The 23,899-nt window shown below is 44.6% G+C and overlaps 2 protein-coding genes across 4 annotated transcripts; one reads left to right on the top strand and one right to left on the bottom strand.

Annotated features, from left to right (window-relative positions):
• Window positions 1-2,030: 2,030 nt before the first annotated feature.
• arcn1b (archain 1b) lies at window positions 2,031-12,506 on the bottom strand. The gene is made up of 10 exons (XM_005937396.3): window positions 12,307-12,506; window positions 10,420-10,683; window positions 8,681-8,860; window positions 8,093-8,298; window positions 7,838-7,999; window positions 6,979-7,144; window positions 6,171-6,318; window positions 4,491-4,599; window positions 4,188-4,392; window positions 2,031-3,502 (listed from the first exon to the last, which is right to left on the bottom strand). The coding sequence occupies exons 1-10, from the start codon at window positions 12,307-12,309 to the stop codon at window positions 3,413-3,415; spliced, it is 1,533 nt and encodes a 510-aa protein (XP_005937458.1). The 5' UTR covers window positions 12,310-12,506; the 3' UTR covers window positions 2,031-3,412.
• Window positions 10,947-23,885, top strand: LOC102302073 (porphobilinogen deaminase). Of its 3 annotated transcripts, none has more exons than XM_042226792.1 (15): window positions 10,947-12,079; window positions 14,988-15,254; window positions 16,939-16,992; window positions 17,251-17,323; window positions 18,421-18,470; window positions 18,632-18,687; window positions 19,011-19,088; window positions 19,690-19,767; window positions 19,853-19,928; window positions 20,421-20,534; window positions 20,608-20,646; window positions 20,733-20,852; window positions 20,942-20,995; window positions 21,892-21,978; window positions 22,067-23,885. In XM_042226792.1, exons 2-15 carry the CDS (start codon window positions 15,231-15,233, stop codon window positions 22,238-22,240), a joined length of 1,077 nt encoding a protein of 358 aa, XP_042082726.1. In that variant the 5' UTR covers window positions 10,947-12,079; window positions 14,988-15,230; the 3' UTR covers window positions 22,241-23,885. The 3 variants fall into 3 exon arrangements, with proteins under 3 accessions (XP_042082726.1, XP_042082727.1, XP_042082725.1); XM_042226793.1 differs by lacking the exon at window positions 10,947-12,079 and adding an exon at window positions 14,335-14,785; XM_042226791.1 differs by lacking the exons at window positions 10,947-12,079; window positions 14,988-15,254 and adding an exon at window positions 15,269-16,790.
• The last annotated feature ends 14 nt before the right edge of the window (window positions 23,886-23,899 follow it).

Here is a 23,899-nt window from a genome sequence, read left to right as displayed (position 1 = left end):
GGGCACGTTTCCATCTGTAAGCGTTTTTAAGGACAAACATATGATCCAAACACAGCATCAGTGTGTCTGCTGGACTCAGAGTTCTGCGATGGACAGACTTTAGTGTGGAGTCTGGTGGCAGTACCGGCTCTCAGCTGAACATCCTGCAATGTGGCAGTTTTACTTTGCTTCACCATTCCTTGGACCACTAAGGGAAACTGTATCGATGTTTCCAGAGCTTTTAATACATCTCAGTGGAGGAAACATGCTGGCCATCCATGATACGCTCAGCCTGTAAATCTGTTTTCTACACACAAACTGACTTGTGTTGGCTTACATGTACATTTACAAACAAAGGCCTGATCAGGAGAAAAATGAGCAAAGCTTAAAAGAATCAGGTTTGTTTTAAAGAAACCACCTCTCGTGCTAATATAACAGAATCTTACACAGAACCTCGTAGACTCGGCCCAGTGCTGCAGATGATTTGTGCTCACTTACAAATACAACTGCTGCATTCGACTTTTAAACCATTGTTGAAGCACAAACACATTTGCAGGCTGTGTGATGCGTCACTGTACAGGCCATGCTCTGGATCTTTACCATCAATCATTAGTTTTAATAATTATATTGGCCACGGCGCCAACACCACTGTGAAGTTTGCTGATGACACAGTGGTGTTGGGTGCCATCTCCAACAACAATGAGGCGGCCTACATGGAGGAAGTCAAGAATCTGGCATCGTGGTGCCAGGACAACCACCTCCAGCTGAACGTTGGCAAGACCAAGGAGCTGGTGGTGGACTTCAGGAGGAGTCAGCACAGAGACCACAAGCCCATTATCATCAGTGGAGTTCCAGTGGAGAGGGTGCACAGATGTCCACATCTCCTCAGACCTGACATGGTCTGCCTACATTCAGGTCCAGTCCAAGAAGGCTAGGCAGCGCCTGTATCATCTCCGACAACTGAAGAAGTTCAGGTTCTCTCCAGTGATCCTCAGGACTTTCTATGCAGGCGCTGTGGAGAGCATCCTCACACAGAACATCACATCCTGGTATGGAAACAGCTGTGTCAAGGACAAAAAAGCTCTTCAGAGAGTGACCCGTACAGCAGAACGCTGCTGCAGGGCTGCTCCCCCTCCCTACAGGACATCTACACGAGGAGATGCTGGACCAGAGCAGCTCAGATACTGAAGGACCCGTCCCATCCCAGCAGTGAACTGTTCCAGCTTCTGCAATCAGGCAGAAGGTTCCACACCATCTGGGCAAAAACAGAGGCTGAAGAGGAGCTTCTATGCTCAGGCCATCCCTCCTAAACCAGAACCCCCCTGCATAAGTGACCGAGACAGGACTCGTTCTTAACACACCCCAGCCTGACGCTTCTCACCTTCACCACAGCACTCGACTCTTTAACACCCACTCGCACAACGTCAAATTTCCAGATTGTTTTATTTTATTCAATGTATATAATGTTGTCTCTCCTTTGCACAGGCGAGGAGCGTGTGAGGACACATGACCTGCTGAAGTTCACACTGAGCATCAGAATGAGGAGATTGACGGCACAGCTGCTGGAGCCAGGCAGCCTGGTCTCAAACTACTCATCTACTGGGATGTTCCCACACAACCAGCTCTACAAGAGAGAAGATCCAGTGAGCAGCAGCGCTCCGGGTGAAAATGTGTTGTTGATGCTGCCTCCAGCTGATAGGAACAGTAACAACCACTCAATAAAAAAAGCCACGCAGAAGCTGCTGTGACCCCCACTCATGATCCTGATGAGTGAAGTCCTGTGGGATCAGAGCAGCTGGGGGCTTAGAGGCAAACATTGGTCATCAGGAGAAAAAAAGCCTCAAATGGCAGCAGACTGAGAGGGTGTGGTCAATCTGATTGTTGATAATAACAGGCGTGCTGGCTTTTTCTGTTTCACACAGTAACCAGCGCAGTGAGCACTACAACACAAACAGGACACAAACACAATTTCTTCATGTAACGCAAAAACACAACAATTACACAACGACCTAATTATGACAGGCCCACTGAAACAAAAACCCAAGTCAGACTTACATTTTCCATAATACATTTTATTCCATTAAAGATTCTTTTTTTTCTAATTGTACACTGGAATGTCAAGATTCCCCTTCAGTAATGTAGTTAAAAACGCTGCGTGTCGTCAACTTCCACCTCACGTCTACGAAACCACTGCGACAATTTGGTGAGTACAAATTTGGGGAAAAAAGGAAAAAAACCCATGAAAGACAAACTCATTACGGTGAATAATAAAGTAAAGGATGACTGTGAGAACAGAAGAGCTGAGCTGGGATGTGAGCGCAGTGAGTGGAGCATCAGGCTGGCAGCCTCTGATCTGTGTGCCAACTTGCACCCACTGCCATCGGAGACGTGAGCGCTCCTGTGGGATGGTAGATTAGGGGCTGGGGTGTTGTTTCTGGGCTTTTCTTCAAAGTCCTGTTTTTGGATATCTGATAGCTGAGAGCTGGACTTAAATGGACCAGAGGTTAACACACAGTCTGTTCTTGACAAAATAAGGAGTGGCTGTAATGGTGTTACCATAAAAAAACAAAACAAAAACCCATTTTCTCCAGATGCAACAGTCAAATGTATTTGCTGTTTGGTAACAGCGCAGCCGAGAGTCCCTCACAAATCCTGCTCTTTACTGTCAACCTCCAGATTAGTGGCAAACAATCAAAAACATACAGCAAACAGTAAAAAATGTATCCACGTTGAACATAAAAGGAGAACTTTGCTGATGATGACCTCACACAGTACAGGTGACATACTGAGTACAGCCATGTTTTCCTTTTTAAGCACGTGTACAGAAACAAAATTCAAAGCACGAGAGAGAAACAAAAGAAGCTGAATGAAGAAGGACACCAAGACATCAGATCACAACAGTTTAGTGATTAAACAAAGTCAGGCTTATAACGACTGAGACAGCTACTATTCTGCAGTTTAGAAAACGTGAAAAGAAAGAGCGAGAATCCCGGCGAGCGAGCGTTGTGGAGGATGCATGAACACCAGGGTGGGCAGTTAAACTACCAGCGCTCAGTGTAGTGGCCCGGTCTACCGCCAGGGTTTACCTGACCGCTAGGCTCTCCTGCACCCCTGCAGTCATCCTCTACTTTGTCCCATTTACAGTTCTGCTTGGCGGACACAAGTTTGCTGTGTGTGTGTGTGTGTTTACCGGTTCAATTAACTCTATATATAGATGATCCTCTCATACAAACATATAAATACACCACCGCTGCGACGCTCCACCACAGGAAGAGGCCTCGCCCCAGGGCTGACTGAGTCCTGTCGATGTTCACAGTCTCATATAGTATGCAGGGTGGGCAGGCGAGAGATCTTCAATCTTTCTGTGAAGCATAGATTTAGACTTTTTTTTGTTGGTGATTTTGTTTTTTCAATTTTTTTTCTTTGCACGGGTTTACAGGATTTCATATTTGTCGACGACAAAGGAGGTTTCTGAAGAGAATCTAATGGAGCTGTCGCCGTCTACGTGAGTCACTTTGGTAACCTGTGGACAGAGAAACATGAGTCTGTTAGCAGCAGCTACTCCATCTATCACAGGGACGAACACACAGCACTGTCATCTGGATTTTAAGCTCACGCGTGGCCTCTTAAACATCCATTCAGCTTTTTGATCCACTGAAAACTTGGATTGTTTTGTTTCTTTAGTTACAAGCAAACAAAAACCACAGAGTGACTTTTTGGGGCAGGCTAATGTTAGCCAACAGCTAACGTTAGCCTGCCTTACTATGTAATAAAACAGTCTTAAGTGGACAACATGTGTTTTGTCCCAAATCCCAGGGCCACTCAGTCCCAGTTATTAATGATCTCTTCCCATCTTCCTCCCCTCACCCCCAACCACTCGCGGCAGATGGCCGCTGCTCCCTGAGCCTGGGTCTGCTGGAGGTTTCTTCCCTTCCAACTGTCACCAAGCGTTTGCTCACAGCACAGTGATTGTTGGGGTATTCTCCCTGTTATTGTAGGCTCTTTACTTTAAAAGCACCCTGAGGGGACTTGTTCTTTGCTTCTATATAAATAAAACTGAATTATGAAGTTACTGACGTTTGTCACGTATTAAACTAAAGGCCGATTCACTTTAGAGAACCGAAGACCTTCTGTGGAAAATGTGCTCCTCAGTTAAACAGAGCTTCTGTCCCTCACACTGAAGTCAGACTCCATCATATGCAACCCACCTGGATGTCGCAGTAGTTGCGCTTAGACACAAAGGACAGGCTGACAGGAAAGAAGTCATTGGGCTGCCCAGCGATGCTGAATTCCAGGCTGCCCGTCTTGTTGTTGGCATCAATAACAGGTAGGCACCACTCGAGGATGTTTCGCCTGCTGTCGTGTTTGTACTCTCCATCCAGATCACCGATCACCGGAGCTCCCACTCCAGACCTGAAGAGCACCGGGAATGTCGGTCATACACAGGACTGACAGGGATGTGACAGAGTAACAGTTTTCTTCTTATACACATTTTGTGAATAAGTACGTACGGTACAGGGATGCTGATGACCACGTCATTGAGCTCAAGGTTCTCCTCCTGCAGCTCATATTCAATGTTGACATCACAGCCAGTCCCACTCTCTGATGGCCAGCAGTTTACTGTGAGGAGGAAGAGTCGGTCAGGTTGCAGTGAGGAGGAAGAGTCGGTCAGGTTGCAGCACAATATTTACTGCAGTATTACAGCCATGCCAGTAATGATCAAGGTTATTATCATTAATGAAAACTAACGAAATAACGAAAACTAGAAGTGAAAAAACATTTTTGTTAACGGAAATAAAAACAAAAAACAAAAAAGGAAAACTAACTAAAACTGTAATGAGTGCTCACAAAACTAAAATTAACTGAATTTATAGCAAAATGTGTTTAGTTTCATTGATGTGTGCGTGTCATACAATAGTCGAGGGTGAAAATGAAGTTTAGTTTCCAGATTTATTTCTTGCTGTGTCTCATTATGCCAGCAGGTGGCAGCACGTTAGTCGAGTCGTCTGTGTTGCTGCTCCGTCCACGCGCAGAATCACGTCAGCAAAAGTCGGGAGAAAGCGCCAGAGTCCAATTTGGGATTACTTTGAATATGACTGTGCTTTGGATAAAGCAAGTGTCTTGTAGTGGAAAGAAACAAATTATGAGGGACATTTCTAAAGGGGAAAAATCCCACAAACCTTAAAGTGCACTTGAAAAGCTCACACGAGAAGGCTAACCTAGCTTACCTTGAGAAGGGAGCACACTCAACCCTCATCCCCAGAAACAGACGCTAACCCCAGGCAAGGCAGCGTGATGCATCCCGAGACAACAGGACGGGGATATCTACACAACTGTGTGAGTCAATTGCCTTCAAAGAGTTTATCAATTCACTTGAACCAAAATTACGAACACCCGGTGCTGCGAGAGTTAATAGTCTCATTGGGGCCAAGATATATCTTATAGTTGCCTGGTATCAATGGTTGTTCATCTGCCCTAATTTATTTATTTATTTAAAGAACCCATAGGTGGGAATGTGAGTTGTCTGTCTCTGCGTGTTAGCCCTGCGACAGACAGGCGACCTGTGCAGGGTGCAGTGTAGCTGGAATAGCAACATACCCAAGGATAAGCAGCAGAGCATGACTGATATGATGAAACTGGGATGTTGTTACACTTAATTATTGCAAACACGACTAAAACTATAACTGAAACTAATCAGAACTAGACTGAAACTAAGGATTTTCAAAAAAATAAAAACTAAACTAAACTAGCAAACAAATGGTAAAAACTAATTAAAACTGATATAAAATTGAAAATCTGAAGTCAAAACTAAATAAAAATAAAAACTAATGAAAATTGCAAAACTATTAAAACCCCGGTAATGATAATAAGTGCCAGTGGCAATCTTCAACATTTCCCACACAGCCATCTAACATCAAGGCTCCCATTATCTAATGAAATCATTACGCAGCTACTCAGCTAACTAAATATTCACATTTCGGCAGAAATCACAGCGTGCTAGTTTAACTTCTTCACTGAGGATATGCGACGCTTGTATTTGTCATACATCAATCCGAAGAGCTCAGCCTGGGCACACATGTAAGGCTAAACACTGTCTACAGATGCCATCCTGTGCTGTGGGAAACAAACATTACTACCACTGTCAGTGTGCTTTCTTAAAGAGGACAGGAGCTGCAGACATCAGGACGTACTGGTTAGAGGTATGAGGGACTCGTCTGTGGTTTGTAGTCTCCACTTCAGCACACCCACATCATTGTTAAGAGGGAAGGACTTCTCCGGGTTCTTCAGGCCAATCACAGACTCAGCTGTGAACAACTTCTTGTCCACATTAGGATGTGTCTAAGAAACAGAGGGCGAGACGCGTTTCAATAAAGATCTTTTACTGTCAAACATCACAGCAAAACAGCCTGGGTCACTTTAAACAGAACAGACTCAGAGGCTTACGCTCTTCTTACGATTTCATTATTTCTTAACAAAGTGAAGAGCTTAAGTCTCTGGAATTGCTTTGAAGAGGGACATTTGCATTTGCAAGCTGCTGTAAACCAAAAACATGCAGTCATCCAAACCTGAAAGGAATTTCTGTGTTTACCTGTCGACCAGGAAAAACACTGCTGTGTCTGCCTTCATCTCATTTTTAACATTACACTGCTCACTTCTGTGTTTTCTGAATGCGGGCTTATAGCGCCACCTGCTGCTCTGGCATACTCGTGACAGCGTTTAACATAGTTTGTGTGCTTTCACAGAAATATTTCTTAAAACATAATAATTATCTTTGTTTGCTGGATTGTGTTTGAGCCCCTGTAAATAGGGGACCGTGGATATAGACTCCTCATATAACTGTAGCTTCAACGTTCAGGTACACAGCTGAAATCCAAACGCACTTCAAAATTACGATTATGGTTAAAAACAAATGTAATGTAAATAAAACTGAGTTATGTGTTTAACATAACATACACAGTGTAGCACTGTCTGCTGCACACGTGTGTGTGATAAACCAACCTGCAGTTGCAATCCTTTGCCATCATTGTTATTGATAATCAGGCGGATGCGTCCATATTTGTCATCTGTGACTCGGAGCGTCACCATACCCAGCACCTCCATGTTCTGTAGGCCGCCATCACGGCCACAGGTCAATGTGATCTTCTCCTCCACACGCAGATGCACACTGCAGGTCAAATCACCCACACACACTTTAAGAAAGCAGCACTGAGATGACACTGTGACTGAATCTTAGCATGAAGTTGAAGCTACACCAGTGAGACACACGCACGCACACATGCGCTGAGAAACAGGAGATTTGTAACCGTCCGTTTTCTTCACCTGTCTGTAAGCACCCTGTCTGTGAGGCGTGCTGCACTGTTGGACACTTGTTACAAATTAAAAAGCCTCACTTATAAAAATGTTACATTGTTACAATGTTAGAATTAAGTTATAATACAATTATAACAATTACAACTTTAGGACCCACTGAGAGACATCTATGAGCCTGTTAACCGCACCCAGCACACACCTGTACCCAGCATGCACCTGTCACACTGTGGGTGTGTTTGTTTTGTGTCACTAACTGGGTGGTGCATTAAAGCAGGGGATTAATTAATGTACACGCAACCAGTTTTACAACTAGGTTAGGGCGCACTGATGCCAAGCTCGACCTGTAATGACATCATCCTTTATCCTTCTGTTATTTGACTTTAAAGGGGAAACTTATATATTTAAGGTAAAAGTATTGGATTGCCACAAATGAGAAGAATAAGTAAATAAATGTGTCGTGATCACAGTTCAGATGTCGTTACTGCAACAGCCTGATGAAAACAGCCAGTCCCAGAAGAATACACAGCACTGAATGATGAGGGCATACCTCTCCATGTTGACTGGTGGGGGCAGAACTTTCGAAACATCGGATCCCCTCTTTCCTGTGGTGGGCATGATGGTTTCACCCTCAGACTTGAGCTTGTCAACAAAATTGTCCACCTCTTTCCCTTTAGCCCCCAGTTTCAGAGCCTTACTGGGTCCACTTGGTCTGAACAGAAACAAACACCATGTCCCATCAGCCTAATCGGTCCACTGTTTGTGCAACCACAACAAAATCTTCCCATACAAACTTGAGTTGTACCTGACTGGAGCCGCTGTGATCTTGGGCTTCTCTGGCTCGATGATGGTGTCTGTGATGATGGTCCCTGAGGACACACTGGTCATGCCAGCGCTGCCAAACCCGCCAAAAGCTGGCACCTTCTTCCCGGAGCGCTCAGCGTCCCTCCTGGCCTGCTGCAGTTCCTTGGCCTTCCTCCTCATCTCTGCCTTGGCCTCGCGCTCCTGAGTCTGTAGGATTACAAAAGAAAGTGAGCAGGGATCAGAACAGCACGCTCAGCGCTAATACAGTCACAGCACGACAGCTGACAGTTACTCTGAAGGAGGGAAAATATAAGACTGTGTTAAATTTTAAATACTGACAGTGCAGCTGTGTTGTCAACCATGCGGGTTCATCACACTTCGCTTAGCCTGTACAGTGTGTACGTCTCATATTCTCCTTCATCTCCCTCCTTCTATTAAGCTTTGAAAAATCACTAAACTCCAATCGTTGCATTTTGTTTCTTTTACAAGACAAATAATAATTGTGTAATATAACTTTCCATGTGCTTCTTTCTAATTTGCCTGAATAATTCAACAGGAATCCAACGAGGCAGGCAGAGCCACATCTCACCTCCCTGACGGCGCGGAACACCTTCTCCTCGTGGGAGTCCATCTCTGTGAAGGTGCGGATCTGAGCCAAGTTGACGTTCTCTCTATAGCCCAGTGCAACGATCTCATCGAAGGCGAAGATCAGGTCGAAACAGTGCTCCGATATTTCACTCTCCTCCAGCACACGACAGTACTCTGGGATCTGGAACAGAAGGGAGGAGCGATTCATTTAAACTAATGGATAAGGATACAATAAGGACACATTAAGCACCACTGTAGCCTAGTTCTTGCTGACAGACTTTACTAACACCATTTATTTACCCATTATTCCCAGAACCTAATCTTCATTTGCACACCAGTTTCCATACAGATTAACTGGTATCATCTGCCCCACTTCTATCACCATCAACAACATGTGACTGAATACAACAAAGCATCAATTGGATTCACAGCTTTTCCCCACAATGAAAAACTGACATCTGTATGTAGATTTCCTTCTTACCGTGTCCTCACAGTTCGCAGCAGAGGATGCAAAAATGATATATGCCAACAGTGACATGTTTACCACATGGATACTGGCTGGCCTATCAAACAGACAGCAACAGGGACCCAGGTGTTACTGCTGTTTCTCCTTATTGGAGACAGGGGCCTTTGTGCTGAACAGTAACTGTAGGTAAACAAGGCCCACAGTGGCCTTTTAAACACAGTGATGAATAAGAAAATGTGGCGTAATGCTGTGTGTCCACAGGCAGTGCTTCCTGCACTGGAAGGAAACGTGGACTCACACTCAGAGCACTTTTTCCTAACACGTGTTGTTGCTAGGCTACAAAGACATCTTCAGTGTTTTGTCCTCTGCTGTTATTTAGTGTTTAGAGCTTCAGAGGAGCTTTGAGTCTCATTATGCAGTAACACTGATTAGAGCAGCTGCTTGCCGAGGGCAGTTTCAACGTAAGGACTTCAATAATTACTTTTTATTATTTTTTTTCCTGGTTTGTACATGCAGTGTTTTTAAAACTGTATTTTAAATCTTTATATTTTTTGCTGTTGAAGCCTGACTCTTAACATCTACTGTAATACAAGCGTATGGTCGTATTGCATTAACAGCCTAACACTGTTGACTTCATCACTTCAGTCAGCATGAAGTTCAGTGGCCGTGTTGCCTAAAGGCTGGCAGCAAAAGCATCGCTCCACCTCACATTTCAGCTTCTCGCACTTTAACATCATTTCAGTCATTAGATTTTTTTCTTTCTTCATTAATTCAAGACAAACGTGCCTTTCATGCCCAACTACAACAAACTGTGGGAAAGCAACAAAGAGAAGTCTGTAATCTTTCTTTGCTTTCTTTTCAGCGGCCACCAGGGGGCGTCTCCAGGTAAACAGCTGGTGAGTTTATGGGCTCGGTGACTAATTTCAGGCCATAATGAATAAAATATTGAGCCCATTATGTAAATATGAGTTATTTTGGGTGTGAGGATTACCCAAGGTATGCTCATCGGCTAATGTTTGTGATTTACATGCTGCTAGCTAGTCATCTTTTTACAGTGAGATCACCCTTAGTTCATCACAGCTGGTTTCAAAGAAGCTACATCCATCATGTACACTTACTGTAACGTTCAGAACATACAGGTTTATACAGTGACATGTCTCTACATTTATTCTTCTTTGTTACCAGACCGGTCACCTCGTTGGCATGTCAGACAACATGTACTTAAATGCTCTTTGCAAACTGACTTCTATCCAAGCCTGCCTGTGTGCGCTTACCACACGGGAAAACAGTCTGAGTGTCTCCAGGTCCTCCAGGATGTTGCTGTTCTTGGTGGTGATGAGGACCATGTAGAGCTTCTCCAGTGGCTGGTACACATAGCGAACGCTGTCTGTTTCCACAAAGGTGTGCTGCTTGCCCGTGTTCATCAGTTTAGGAAACGCAGCTAGGAGACCCTCAATCCGTGTCCGGGTCATTTCCACAAACTGCCGCGATACGATGGCCTTGCCGGCCTTGGTGCACACCGCCGCTGCCAACAGCACCTGAGGGGTACAGAGGAATTTCACCACTTTAGTTTCTCACAGACCTGAACTATTACAACTAAAGATGCAGTAATCGGACCAACATCTATGCTCATAATAACAAAAGGGAGGTCAGCAAATGTCAACATTCAATTTTTTTTCCATGTAATATTTTCTTCTTTTATTCCAAAGAAACAAGAAAAAACTAAACAACAAAAAAAAAAACAGAACTGTTTACACTACTGCAGATCTTCATCACACTTACTGAGGATTCATTCATCAGCGGGAAATCTACCACATAGGTACACCGTGACTGCAAACTACTTGGAAACCCTACATCTTAACCTGATGTGCTCCTGCCTAAAAATGTAACGTCACGTTGACACAGCCAGAAACAACTGTGACTGTTCAATACCACCGATCCCTCCTGTGAATTTCTGCTACTTTTTGCTGTAGTCTTTGATTTGATTTATCAATCATCTACATATAAGGAATAATAATCATAGTAAATAAGAACACACGTTTCACCAAATTACAGGAGGAAGATTGACAAAACTATGAGAGTGAACATGAGGAAATGTACAAAGAAGAGGAAAAGCTTCACATTGAAGAGTGGAGACTCAGGAGCAAAAAGTCTTATTTGCTTTCGTCATAGCATATAAAACCCAGGAAACGAGCACAATGTAATTAGCACATAATGCACCAGCACACAAATGCTGATAACATTGGCCACTTGCATAGGTTACATCGTTGGCTCTTCAAATATCCACTGTAGAAGTCTAAGTCAGCCATTATCCAATGCTAGCCTGATGTGGCCTACACTCAGGTAGGACAATATCAGCTGATTCTGATATTTAGCGATACAGTGAAGTCAGAAAAACCAGACAAGAGTACATGTCATTTGATATATTGGTGCTCTCCTGATTACACACGGCTGTAGTTGTTTGAGGACATTACTAAATGCACATGAACTAACCGCTGTTTGCCTTTCTCTTAGGTGAGCGTGTCTTACTGGTGCAGATGTTAGCACAATGGAAATGATCTTATCGTTTAATATAATGAGTATAACAATGGTTGACATAAACGGACGCTTTACGTGGCTGTGCTAAATGACTGGAGGAACTGCATTGATTACACGTTGACAATAGAAATGGAAGAGCCGATCGCACCGATGTGAACTCGATAAAGACGCGCAGCAACTGGTTATCGAAGTCATCGACACTAGCTAACTATAATAACACAGTTGTACGGATAGTTGGGGTATGTCGCAGAGCCGGGGTCGGTTTAACCTGGCTTATTACAATCTGACAGCAGGCAGTGGTTGCACGGATCCGGCTACTGACAGGAGACAACTAGCGCTAGCCCGCAAAGCTAGTTCACGTCAGCACGGACTGCACAGCTAAAGCGCTTCACTCAGGTGAAATTCAACTTTGACGACTCATTTACTCGATTTTAGCACCTGAACATGTCGCTATCACTGTGGCTCCGATAAAAAAGCACCGTTTATTAATTGTCTTCTTTCGTTCATGAGGGGGGGAGAAGCTAGTTTGCTCATACCTAGCTTTAGCTACTAGCCAATGTTATGATAGCTCCTAGGCCCGATAAAAGGCAGGGAAATAATGGTCACTTTCGACTGTCACTCACCATTGTGGTCTCTCTCTACGGCACGACGGTCGTCAGTCTCTCGCGTTTCTTGCTTTGGTGATTCCTCGTCCCTCTGGAATAGCAAGGTGCGAATATACAGCTGACTTCTAGTTGTGTGATTGTTAGCTAGTTAGCGTCAATATGGCAGCAGCACAGAGCCACGTCTCCACCGGAAGAGCCGCGCTGGATCAGCCCACCGTGGAAACCAATGACGTGGGCCCCCAAATGTTGGCCTTGTTGCATAAAGAAGTTACTCAGATTACTTCCACCAGCGTTTCTTCTTCTTCTTCTTCAGACTTCTGACTACTGACCACAAATTACCTCCACGCGATTACTTTTAACGTTTATCAGCGTATCAATAACCTGGCAAACACACAAATATTAATAATATTCAGAGAGGTTGTCAGAGTAGTTCTGAGTGATAGCGTTTCACGTCTGATGGGGCTGGTCTCCGGGATGAAAATGTCTTCACCCACAGAGCACACAGGGGGTCGTATAAAAAAGAATGATATGCCACAGTCCTCAGTGCAGGCAGCGCTCTCCACCACCATCGTCAAAACACCAAATTCATCCCATCTGTGTGTCCGTGATGTGAACACGTCACAGTCTAATGCAACATATGATACAATTAGTCTTTTCTCTTTGTTGTCCTCCTTACGTTCTTTATGTTACATTTTAACCCTTAATTGTAAACATAAATATTCTCGTTGGGCATTTATCACCGGACGGGGGGCAACGAACTAACGATGGCTGTGAAGCGTGTGAGGAATGTAACTAACATGTTTAACAAAGTCAGATATATTATGGAATTGAATGTTGTCTTTTAAGTTTAAGTTACAAAAATGTTGAATTCTGTTTATTATTATTATTATTATTATTATTATTATTATTATTATTATTATCAAAGAAAGAAAAGTAAACATACTCCAACAATCCATCCTTCTGCTTTTCCAGTTCCACGACTAAGCTGAAGCTTATTCCAGTTCTGATGGGTGAGGGTACCCTGTCACAGGGCTAACACACAGACAGACAACATTCACACGTACAATCAATTTCCAACTTCCTGTTAGCAGGTGTGATTGTGCATGGACAATAAAGAGTTATCTGATTAAACTAACCTGTGCATGTCTTTGGACTGTGGGATTAATGCCCAGACAGAAGATTAATTACTGGAGATAATTAATAAATTATTAAACATATAGAAGAAGAAAATTGCCTTTCATTAGCATGTTTTATTTGGTTAATATTAACATAATATTAACCAAATCACCTTGAATCACCTTGTTGTTGAATTGTGCTATACAAATAAATTTGCCTTGCCTTGCCTAATATTATTCACTTATATTTGATATTAATTAGTATGTTAATATTTTGATCACGTAGTGAAAAGAATACAGACTTCTTTATTTGCATGGGGGATGAGTGTAGCAGGAAATATTTTAGTTTATGGAAAATAATGGGTTTGATAGCTTATAGATGAGGTAGAACATTTTAAGCAGACAGTTTGAGCATCCATCCATTCGCTTCCGCTGATCCTTTTCAGGGTCGCGGGGGGCGCTGGAGCCTATCCCAGCTGTCATAGGGCGAGAGGCGGGGTACACCCTGGACAGGTCGCCAGTCTGTCGCAGGGCCAACACATAGGGACAGACAACCATTCGCACTCTCATTCACTCCCACATTCACAGCTAGTGGCAATTTGGATTATCCAATTAACCTATTCCCACAAGCTGCCGGTCTTTGGACGGTGGGAGGAAGTCGGAGTACCCGGAGGGAACCCACGCAAACACGGGGAGAACATGCAAACTCCACACAGAAAGACCCCGGCTTGATGGTGGAATTGAACTCAGGCAATAGTGCTAACCACTGTGCCACCGTGCTGCAGTTTGAGCAGACAGTATTTTTTATTTAATGTAAATGCACACGTAAGCAAGATGCTGGTGGCAGGAACACTTTAAGATATTCAGAATGTTCTTAGGGACATAAATCCAACATTCATATGGGAATACTGTTTACATGTTTGTCATGCACAATGCCTGTGGCTCGGGCGGTAGAGCAGGTCCTCTACCAGTCAGAAGGTTGGTAGTTTGATCCTTGCCTGCTCTTTTCTTCAGTCTGCATACCTGAGTATCTTTGGACGTGATACTGCTGTCTGATTGCGTCACTGGAGTGTGAACACATCGATGCGTCTTTCACCCAGGGGGAGGGGAAATGGTTCTCATTTTAGACTCCTAGCACGAAAAACTGCACACGTCACAGTGTTGCAGTAACTTATTTTGGTCACTAGGTGTCGCCATTTTAAAAAAGGAAGAGGAACGCGCGATCCTGTATTTATCTCACTGCGGAGGATGTTGGTTTTTTCAATCAACAGATTGTTCCATTAAATTATACAATAACAACGTAAGAATATGCGTGTAATATATTTACTCCCAGTCCTGCCTCCGACATTGTGAATTCACTGACGCACTGGATAAGCCTACAGGTGTGTATGGTAGTTGGCATAAAAGTCCAAAGTTGACAGACAGGTTTTTATGGCCACGTCGTCAGATCACAAAAACATGACACAAGACGTCAGCTTTTAAAGTAATCATTTTAATACTACCGGCGGATATTTAGCAGCCGGAAGTCAATTATTGCGCTTTCCCTTCAATAACAATTTTGTTTCTTTTAAACTTCCAACATAGTCACACTTGAAGTCGTGGATGTGAGCACCCACGCCCGCAGAAGCAGAAAGGACAGGCGGGACCAGGAAATGACCTCTAGCCGGTCCGATGACATCATAGCCACCACGCTCATTCATACGCGGAGCTGTTTGAGACGAGTGCTCGGAGCTCATCCAGGAGTTTAGGTGTCTCTAATAGTCTCTGTGTCCAGAAAAACACGCTGCTGATTCGCGCAACACCGGCGGAGTCAACCGAATCACCGACATGTCGGAAGAAGCTAGTTCTCAGGTAGGTTTTCTTCACTGTTCTGTCAGACTTGCTGCTCATTCAGCGTTCACGCGTTGTGCGTAAACTTCGTCATCACGTAGGGCTCGTTGATTGGCTGACGTTTGTGCTTGTCTGCGGATTCTGCTCTCCATTGGACAGGGGGCGGTGTCAAACGTGACAGACAGTAGCTGTAAAAAGCTAAACGTTTTAGTTTGATTTGGGAAGGTTAAGATCAGCGTTGGTTAGAAGCAGGCCGCCAAACAGAGTGCTGGCACCGAAACACTGAACGCTAACCTTACAGGCTGCCTGCTTGTTCATTTGCTAGCGTTAGAGTTCAGCGTGTTAGCTATAGACACCGAAAAACCCCACCGCCACTGTTTTCCCCTCTCAGACTGAAGTCACTCTGATACTGAGTTCACTTAAGCTTTTATATTCCTCCCTCGTGAAATGGGCAGCACTGATTTTGCTCCTGCCTCAGAGTTACCTTGATACACTTGGAGGTGAACGCATTTAAAAGTTCAGCATTTTATTAAAATGACACTTAGCTGTTATGTTACTGGTGCCGAATGGATGTTTGCCACCTGCTAACATCGGCTACACTATAACAGGTATGTTTCTAAAGGCGCTGAGTAAATACATGACAAATTAATCGATTTTTGGACGCAGTTTTCGGACAGACGGCTGGAAATTCAGTCTTTGTTTTACCCTTCGTAATACCCAGGGTTATGTCTGAGACGTGCACGGGTCAGGTGAAAAATAAATGAGTAAAAAGAAAGAAAATGTTACAAATAATTCAGATTTAATAGTAAGAATAATAATTTAACGATGTAATCTGCATGTAGCACGCACAGAAATGAGTGAATTATCAGTTATTTTCATTAATAATTAAAACGTGTATAATAAGTCATCTAGTCAAAAACAAACAGTCAAATCAAACATCTGGTGTGCTGTTGAAGTTATCATTTATTTTTATTAAACAACATTTTTAGTTTTAAACTACAGCATATTAGCAAATACAGAAATACTCCCGTAAGTATTACTTTGTTTTACTCGGCCACTGCTATTAAACTGCAGGCCAAGTCTGACCAGGATCACAAGGAAATAAAGACTTGCAGTGACGCGTTTAAGATCAGTCTTTACTCTGAGCAGTGTTTGCATCTTTGCATTTATTTCAGCCTTGTGTGTCCCTGATTAAAAACAGCCAGCAGTGTTATCTGGATATTTCTGTTTGAAGAGGAACGTTTCCACTCACACTCTTCCCTGTGACCACACCCTGTAACCAGGACCCTCCTAAACTGCCTTTTGTAACGGACTCATTGAAAAGACACACTTATCTGTGGGAACCAGAGATACTAGAGGTGGAGGTCCTTAGTGGGGGAGGAGTCAGCTGGGTCCAGTAAGAAAGGACACTGTTTAGTATCAAGAGGCTATATGACCTCAGCAAAGCTCCTTACCAGGACGCAGCAGTCAGTCCCAGACACACAGCGCACACAATAGCCTCTACAGTGCAGAAGCTCAGTGTGGATCATGGAGGAAGGACCTTACAAGTACATCAGGGTGAGGCCAGCAGAGAGGGATCATTCATTCGTATTTTAAGTCAGAAAGTGTAACTGTGTTGTGCTGATTGAACATATGAGGAATACATCTCGGAAGCGAGCGAGTGTTTGTAAAATCTTGTGGCTGATCTGGTTTTATGTTCCGGCAGGATGGAAATGGCAAAGTTAGCCGAGTCATTCGAGTGGGAACCCGCAAGAGCCAGGTGAGTATTACATTATTATCCAATCAGGAGCTTCAAATTCAGGCAGGTTTGACTCTAATGTAAAGCTGAACTTACAGATCCCGAGTGTCGGTTGTGAATTATCTGATTTGAAAGCCGCCTGGACCTCCTTTCCACAGAGATAAAACAATCCTGCCTGACGAGTGTGTTTTTATGATAACTGTCTGTCATCTGCTCTGTTCTGCTGATTTAATACGTGTGAAAGGACAGTGAATGCAATGAGTTGATCTTCTGTTGCAGCTGGCTCGCATCCAGACGGACAGCGTGGCCGAGACGTTGAAAGAGCTGTACCCTGACATCCACTTAGAAATCGGTAAGAAGGCAGCCCCTCTGTCTGTGCAGCGTTTCTGCTCTGTCTCCATGTTTCTGTTCAGAGTGAATGGATTACACACATGTTCTTACAGCTTAAGTCTTAAAATTGAGTCTGAATCTGTCCACGCTGTCACTCCATCCTCACCGCACTGAACACACTGAAGTTCGTGTCTTTGTTCAAAGCAGCTGGTGACCTCGTGTGTTTCCAGAAAACGTCACTGAACCTGAACGCGAGCAGCAGTCCAGTTAGACTGTTCCTGCGCTTTTAGCCACAGATGGAAACTAAAAACCAGGAATTATTGAAAAAAGTAAATCCATCGTATTACATAGAACAAGCAGTGATTTTGAATATATCGTCCTATTAAAAGGCGGCGTGCACTGATAGCGATTTTGATTGGCCCAGAATATTACCATGTGTAAAATGCCAGTTTTATTCTTCTTTTTTAATTCTGATTAAAATAAAAAGGAATAAAGAGGAATGGTAACTTTTTAGAAAACAGTAACTAAAACGTTAAAAAGTATTTTAGTGTTTGCAGACAGTCAGCCCACTTTCATGTTCAGTACTTTCTCCTGGGTTTTTTCTTTTTCTGGAGACTGAACCAACACAAAACGGATGCAGCAGTCTTTATATGGATCTGCACATTTAATCGATACCACCACCTGTAAGTCTGCTACCAAATTCAGCAACTCTACTTTTTCTGTTGTCGTCCACCCTCCCACTGCAAGAAGTCAGCATTAAAGCTGTTCAGCAGGAACAAAATGGCTTTACATGATGTCCAAATATTGCATAAATGCCTGCTGCTTAGTGCTCACAGGGATCCGTCTCAGGAGGGAGAGCCAGTATTTTTCAGGTTTTTGATGCTTAGAAAAAAGTTCTCAAATTTGAGGATTTGAAACTTATTCCTAGAAGCTAAATTACCAACAGCACCATTGTGTAGACAAACAGGATTAATGGCAACATTTTGTGTCTTTACATTTGTTACTAGTTTCCAGTCCGTTGCCTTAGACGGTGCGTTCACTGCCCTGTCTTATAGGGTGGGAAAAGTGCAGCATGAGTTACTGTCGGCTTGTCTCATGATCTAATCTTTTGTGTTCCAGTTGCCATGTCAACAACAGGAGACAAAATCCTCGATACTGCTTTGTCAAAGGTAAGGCTTCCAGGAAGTGTAACGGACATGACTGCTGCCACCTACACAGTCTTGTCAGCGCTGACATGAGCTCACTGCTTCATGAGCAACAGTGCAGACCAAACACTGCATGGAGGTTCTTGATAAATGTGAAGCAGTTAATGGGAATCTGTCTCCTGCAGATTGGTGAGAAGAGCTTGTTCACCAAAGAGCTGGAGAATGCACTGGAGAGGAATGAGTAAGTGTGACCTCTGACACTGCTTCACACTTCCTTCCTATTTTCTCTTCTTCAGAAGCGCTCAGCTCGAATAGTTACTCAGCAGCCTGTAAAATGTGCACATTTTAATGGTTAAAAGAAGAAGCAGCCTAATACCAGTATAGGAACCTGCTAGTTTCAAGAGTTTTGCAACAGAAAATACAGAAAAGCTGTGTGGTGTTAGTCCACTGGAGCATGTGAAGTGCATGCAGAGCCTCAGATGTAGCAGGTGGGCTCTGGTTGCTGCGTAAATGGCTGCATTGTGGAGCTCATACATGCGAGTGCATATCCTGTGTGTGCTTCAGGGTCGACCTGGTTGTTCACTCCCTCAAAGACCTTCCCACCACTCTGCCTCCGGGGTTCACCATCGGAGCTGTGCTGAAGTGAGTCACTCACACACTTCTGACTCTTACAGTTACTTTGGATGCATTTACTCTTTTCAGGACAATTTCAGTGCACCCGGCACCTCGTGGTCTTCACACGGGTAATCGAATACGTTCTGCTCTTAGATAACCTTTTATGACTCCGAGGCTCCACTTCATGCTTTTGATTCACAGGATGAAGGGTATAGTACAAGGGGCCCAATCCCAGTCTTCGAGAGCTACTGTCCTGCAGCTTTTAGATGCGTCCCTACTCCAGCACAGCCAAATCAAATGGTTTGATTACCTCTTCAGCATGCCATCAAGTTTGGCAAAGGCCTGATAACAAGCCATTCATTTGATTGAGGTGTGTCAGAACAAAGATGCATCTAAAAGCTGCAGGACGGTAACTCTCGGGGACTGGGCACCCCTGGTGTAGTGTGTGCAGTTACACTGTGCCAGTTTAAAATCGATGAAAAACAAGTTATTTCGAGGATTAGGTGTACCAAAGGTGCCACGCAGTGTGCGGAGCACCAGCTCGTCCTTTGTTGGGACAATAAGTCAAATAATGCTTGGGGTCATAGATCGTTGCAGCATTTGTGGTTGTGATCTGTGCGTCTTACAGGAGAGAAAACCCCCACGATGCAGTGGTCCTCCATCCGAGCCATGCAGGGAAGACTCTGGACATGCTGCCAGAGAACAGGTGCAGTCAGAGGGACCTGATCGATGCATTCTTATATCTGCTTACACTTTCCTCACGGCTAACACACTCGACTTCATTTGTGCAGTGTGATTGGCACCAGCTCGCTGCGCCGAGCTGCTCAGCTGAAGAAGAGGTTCCCCCACCTGGACTTCAAAGACATCGTATCCTTCCTGAGAGCAGTCGCGCTGTTCCTGTGTTTATCAGCTGTTTGCACAGAGGAAACCAGCTCCCCATACACACAACTTTCTGCTGTCTCAACACCATAATGGCTAATTAGAAGGACAATAATTACCTGGATGTTACTACACCACAAGCAGCCATAATCTTCTGGGTAAATGATCATTTTCTCACGTGTGGTTACTGTGTAGTGTTAGCGAATACTATTTTTATTACAGACGCTGGAGTGCAGGTCACAAACACTCACAAACTGGTTTTGACTATTGTGTGAACAGAGTCGGGCTAAACAAGTACACACAAAGAGGCCAAGCTAGAGGCTAACATCAGCTGATGTTTAGGAAATCTATCCAGCTGCTAACAGTCCCAAACTGTGATCACACTGCACTTGTGTTGATGATGATGACGGCCATTATCCAGTGGGTTTTGAGTGGGCAGTTTCTGGGTTTGGTGGGCGTTTCCTGAGCTGCAGTGTTCAGCGTGGGAACCTGAATACACGGCTGAAGAAGCTGGATGAGAAGAATGACTTTGCCGCCATTATCCTGGCGGCTGCCGGCCTCAGAAGGATGGGCTGGGAAAGCCGCATCAGCCAGGTACACTGTGTGGTTATATGCAGCATGTGGGTGGCACTTCTAGTCTTACAGTGTGATTCTTTCCCCCTGGTAGATCCTGGAGCCCGACGACTGTATGTATGCTGTGGGACAGGTAGGAACTGCCGAGTGGAAAGGTCAGGAATCCACAGGACAGGTGGTTGTTCATGGCTCCCAATAAGGTGCATGTGTGTTTTTAAGGGGGCCCTGGCAGTGGAGGTTCGGGCCAGAGATGCAGACATCCTAGAGATGGTGTCCATCCTTCATGACCCTGACACTGTGCTGCGCTGCATAGCTGAAAGAGCCTTCCTCAGACGCCTGGTACGTACACACACACACACACACACACACACACACACTTGTGTGAATCTGTGATGACTCTATCATTTATTTGTGTGTTATTTTTGCAGGAGGGTGGCTGTAGTGTCCCAGTGGCTGTGCACACCCAAGTAAAGGACTCCCAGGTAAGAGTGTTAGTGACTGTGGCTCAGCACTGTTATACATCGTGCTCTTGTTAGCTACAGATCCAGCCCTGTACACACTTTATCTGCCACTCGTAGCAGCTGTGGGAGTATTTCCTGCCACTCTGCTGTGTCTCAACAGACTATTGGCACCAAGTGACAAATACTCATATTTTATACTAATGGCCACAAGTATCAATAATAAATGGTAAATAGCGCTTTACTCGTCCCTAAGGACCCCAAAGCGCTTTACACAACCAGTCATCCACCCATTCACACACTGGTGATGGCAGCTACATTGTAGCCACAGCCACCCTGGGGCGCACTGACAGAGGCGAGGCTGCCGGACACTGGCGCCACCGGACCCTCTGACCACCACCAGTAGGCAACGGGTGAAGTGTCTTGCCCAAGGACAAATCGACTGGGACTGTCCAAGCCGGGGCTCGAACCGGCAACCTTCCGATTACAAGGCGAACTCCCAACTCTTGAGCCACGATCGCCCCTAATACACAAGTGATGATATCAAACAGCTGCTATGGTTCCTGCTCAGTTTAACTCATCAAAGAAAACTGCTCTGTTGTATCTGCTGTGGCTTCACAGTTTTAGGTTCTGTTGATGCAGTGGCGTGCTTCAGGTCACAGCTGATGGGCGCTGCATGCTGGGCCTCAGGAGGCTTCTGCAAGATGACTGAACTATAAATGCAGGGATATGATAATCAGAAGTTTAACTGTGACTGATCACTATCCTTAAATCATTAGCAGTCGCATGAATATGGAGACAAACCAAGTCCTGTACTGGTACCTATTTGATTCTGCAGCAGCGGCCCGCTCTCATCTGATTTTAAAAGCTTGTTGTTTGAACGTGTGAGTAACCCGGAGAAATCCTGTATGTTTTTGCAGCTGTACCTGACGGGGGCGGTATACAGTCTGGATGGCTCAAACAGCCTGAAGGAAACCATGCAGGTCAGCATCGCTGTGGGGACCCAGGTAAGAGCTGCGTGCATTGTGTTTCTGCCACGTTACCTTCGTTGCACATAGGAACCTGTTTTCATAATAACGTGCGTTTCTGCCACAGAGCTCAGAAAAGGTGGACGAGCAGGTCCAGCGAGTGGGAGTCACGGCCAACAAGATCCCAGGTAGCGTCCAGGACGAGGCCGAGAAGCTCGGCGTCGACCTGGCCGACTTACTGCTCAGCAAAGGAGCCAAGGAGATCCTGACGGTGGCCCGGCAACTCAATGACGTCAGATAGGTCTTCCTGGCTGACAGCGGGGCTCCAGAGCATGCAGGCAGTCGCAACCTGAGCTCCATCTAATGTTGGTCTGCTGACTGTTTGCTGCATGAGGTCAGGACCTGTGGTCAGGGTTGTAGAAAGCTGCTAAACTGGCTGCTATTATCCGCTCACTGAGAGTCCCCGCTGTCTCGGTTCCTGTGCGTTCTCACGCAGAGAACCTCATGGAACCTGAGCCACGTTCAGTAAGAAACACGCAGTGGCCTTCAGACGTTGTTGTCAACACTTAACAGCACCAGTGCTGGCTGATATCAGTCTGTCAGTACTGCCTTCGTCTAATCATTTGTTCCCAAAGCTCAGACCGTTTCATCCACATCTGCTGTCGTAACTCACACAGCATCTTCTCGTTTCGACGGTGCCAAAGACGAGCGCTGTTCATTAAGGCGGACTGTCTGCAAAATTTCAGTTCACGCTTATCTTCACTTTGGCACACCCATTTGTTGCCATCATGAAAGAAGAGGTGACATCCAGCTGTGGAGGTCTGCTTGCTTCCTCATTAGCAGAGAGAGCATATTTGATCCACACACTGGGCTTCAGGAGTGCGTTCTTTAACACTGGTAGTAATGCACATGTGGCGTGTGTGTGGGTTTTAATATGACTGCAGCTCCAGTGCCTGCACGTTTTCACTGTCCTGCTCTGATTCTTAAAGCATGCACTGTGGTCTTTTGTAGTGCTTTGCTGGCCACAGGGATGCACTGATATCCATACTGTACTCACTGATGTGTGTCAGAGATTGACATTTCTGTTTTCTCACATTAGTCGACGTTCAGTGATGGTGTGATGCGGAGCTGTAAGTTCAAGGAGAATAACAAAACGACACAAAGGAAGCTTCCTGTATGAGCTCTCAGACAGGCCAGTGCATCCCTGCTGGAAGCCGATGATGGGGATGAACTGTGAGCTTCATTCCTGTGAGCGATGCTTGAAGACTCCCCAAAGCTGGACACGCATCATCAACAAGAAAACACACGTGATTAGAAAAGTTCCCAGTTTTTGTCATGATGAAGACTCATGCTGTGGTGACGGCCTTCGTCCTGTTACGTTGTTCTGACTTTCTGGATTTAGATCATTATGTAATATTGACAGTAGATTGATTATTAGAGCACCTCTGTTATATTTATGGAGTCTGTATGTCACGATCACTTTAAGTATCTGAAAGCTGATGAGTTGGTTTGAAGGTTTTACTGATCAGGACTCATCAGCTCACAGACGTCAGGTTAGCGGCACATAGAAGGTTTACGCTGCAACATGCTGTACCCCCCCCCCCCTCCTCATATATCACAATGTGTTAATGATTTTTACTGTGATTGTTTAAGTATTATCTCATTTTGCCTACAAACTGCACACCTGCCTTACATGCAGCAGTCTTCACTCTGCATCATATATCCAGTGTTCATGGAATTCAATGTTCTTTTTCTAGGTTTTTGTTGCATATCTAATTTAAACCTCCTGAGACAATGAGAGGTCATGTTAGCCATATTTGTTTTCAGCTTTAATTTCTTTATAACATAGAAGACTGTTGTACTCAGTAATTTTCCCACAGCGCCGACTGTTCAAAACAAAAGGTCGTCATCAAGAAGCAATAAAGTTACTGTGCTGTGAAAAAGTATTTGCTCCTTCTTA

The sequence above is a fragment of the Haplochromis burtoni genome, unplaced genomic scaffold (assembly GCF_018398535.1).
Source record: "Haplochromis burtoni strain Fernald_Lab_line unplaced genomic scaffold, NCSU_Asbu1 Contig_228, whole genome shotgun sequence".
NCBI classification, from domain to species: domain Eukaryota; kingdom Metazoa; phylum Chordata; class Actinopteri; order Cichliformes; family Cichlidae; genus Haplochromis; species Haplochromis burtoni.
The sequence above is the reverse complement of the archived record's forward strand: the minus strand, read 5'-3'. Positions and strand labels throughout refer to the sequence as shown.

What these genes read in the sequence shown, in the direction of transcription:
- arcn1b (XM_005937396.3), bottom strand. An exon ending in GCAAAGGATTGCAACTGCAG is followed by an intron (nt 6,319 to 6,978) that starts GTTGGTTTATCA and finishes TCTGTTTCTTAG; the next exon opens with ACACATCCTAATGTGGACAA. An exon ending in GTCATCAGCATCCCTGTACC is followed by an intron (nt 4,393 to 4,490) that starts GTACGTACTTAT and finishes GGTGCTCTTCAG; the next exon opens with GTCTGGAGTGGGAGCTCCGG.
- LOC102302073 (XM_042226791.1), top strand. Translation starts at nt 16,761, where the DNA reads ATGGAGGAAGGACCTTACAAGTACATCAGG. An exon ending in GGGAAAGCCGCATCAGCCAG is followed by an intron (nt 20,535 to 20,607) that starts GTACACTGTGTG and finishes TCCCCCTGGTAG; the next exon opens with ATCCTGGAGCCCGACGACTG. An exon ending in GAGCCTTCCTCAGACGCCTG is followed by an intron (nt 20,853 to 20,941) that starts GTACGTACACAC and finishes TTATTTTTGCAG; the next exon opens with GAGGGTGGCTGTAGTGTCCC.